Source organism: Notechis scutatus, chromosome 2 (genome assembly GCF_049901735.1).
Source record: "Notechis scutatus isolate UNSWTSFEM ecotype Mainland chromosome 2, rNotScu1.2, whole genome shotgun sequence".
Lineage (NCBI taxonomy): Eukaryota > Metazoa > Chordata > Lepidosauria > Squamata > Elapidae > Notechis > Notechis scutatus.
In genome coordinates this window covers 178,192,662-178,194,298 of record NC_142010.1, presented here as the reverse complement: position 1 = coordinate 178,194,298, position 1,637 = coordinate 178,192,662, and the positions used below count along the sequence as shown (strand labels likewise).

The window sequence follows — 1,637 nt, the reverse complement described above, 5'->3', positions numbered from 1 at the left end:
CTGAGCAAGCATAGTGGACATGATCCATTCCCATCTGCTCAGATGTATTCCCTACGCATTTTGTTTTGGTTAAATTTGTATCTCCCTCAGATTTTGACATATACTGGAGGAAGAATAGTAAATGAAATGCACACATCCTAGCATGAAGATTGCATTGACCTGGGCATTGCAGGCAAAGAAGAGGACCTTAGCGATGCTCAACTAACTTTGACATTAATGTATCTTAAATGGAAAAAACCCTTTTTTTAATGAGTAACCTTGGCTCCAGAGCTCCAGATATTTTCTTTTACAATATTCAATTTATAGTATTGTAAAAGGCCCAATTTATAGTAGGCAGTATTATCACATCTCTTGAAATGGATACAATGAGATGCCCACAGTTGTAATTGTAGATGTGGCTGCTCAATTTATGTGGTTTCTTCTCTTAAGAAAGGAAGTGGGGAAGAAATAATCAGTTGCTCACTGTGGTATGTTACAGGAAGTGGGAAGGGATTTGTTCTACCACAGGAGAAGAGCCACAAGTGCAGAATTTGTTTGACTTAGATCTTCAATTAACCTTTGTCAATCCAGCAGCCAAATCATCAGGAACTGAAATTCCCAGAGCGCCTAGTCAGCTGTTTTAAGACTTACAGTGTCACTCAGCCACAAGCTACTGAACCTGACAATTTTCACTTGTATGTGACAATAAACGGCAAGGGATGCATTGGCAACTTTCAGTGGTCCAGTCAAAGTCCCCTGCACTCAAAATGAAAGCCCTTTATAGCCGATTATACCATTGGAATTCTTTTTAATTATTGAAAGCCATATTCTTCCTCAGAAATGCTTACATAAAGTACATTTGAGTTTAAAAAGACCAAGATGGACCAAATAAATAAATAAATAGATTAACATGTATAGAAACAAACAACTACCACAACCGGTATCAAGGGGGACTATCAAATTGCAATCAGGATGATTACCCTGACTGACTGATTATGGAGATGATGTTTCTGACCAGCATTCTGGGATGTTGCTGCTTGTGTTGGGAGAAGGGACCTCAGAGTCTTCAAGGAGAGTCAGTTTTTCCATGTGTTCCAAATGTGGATTCTGCTGAAACAGGCCCAGTATTGTTTCTCGTGGATTCACACCTGTTTGCGGCAACCCTTGCTCCCCAAGGACCTTGACGAGGAAGTTGATGTACCTCATGGCTAAGCGAAGAGTCTCATTCTTGCTCAACTTTTTGTCAGGAGGATGGGTGGGAATTAGCTTCCTCAGCTTGGCAAAGGCACTGTTGACATTTTGTTGCCTCCACCTCTCCCTGCTGTTGGTGAAGATTTTTCTGGTCATCCTCAAGACTGAATGAACTAGGAAGAGAATGACAGGATGAAGGAGAACATTAGAAAAAGACACAATAAAAAGACAAAATGGCTCATTAAGCTGCAAATGAGGTAGAAGGTGTGACTCCAAGAGTTGTTATGGTATTTAATATTGAAAATGAAAGCTTCTTAATAACTGCCCCCCCAACAGAATATACCCTACCTGATGCAAATGTAGTATCACCCTTGCATATGTATTCAGAGGTATCTGATTCTAAGCAAAGAGTTCTATTACTGTTTACACATAGGCATATTGTAGATATAGAACTGATAAAGTGTTCC

General features: G+C 39.8%; 1 protein-coding gene across 1 annotated transcript; it reads right to left on the bottom strand.

Annotated features, from left to right (window-relative positions):
• Positions 1–318: 318 nt before the first annotated feature.
• TAL2 (TAL bHLH transcription factor 2) lies at positions 319–1,339 on the bottom strand. The gene has a single exon (XM_087954102.1). It carries the CDS (start codon positions 1,324–1,326, stop codon positions 973–975), a length of 354 nt encoding a protein of 117 aa, XP_087810228.1. The 5' UTR covers positions 1,327–1,339; the 3' UTR covers positions 319–972.
• Positions 1,340–1,637: the final 298 nt, after the last annotated feature.

Excerpts from the sequence above, each read along its gene's own strand:
- TAL2 (XM_087954102.1), bottom strand. The coding sequence starts at position 1,326 with ATGACCAGAAAAATCTTCACCAACAGCAGGGAGAGGTGGAGGCAACAA.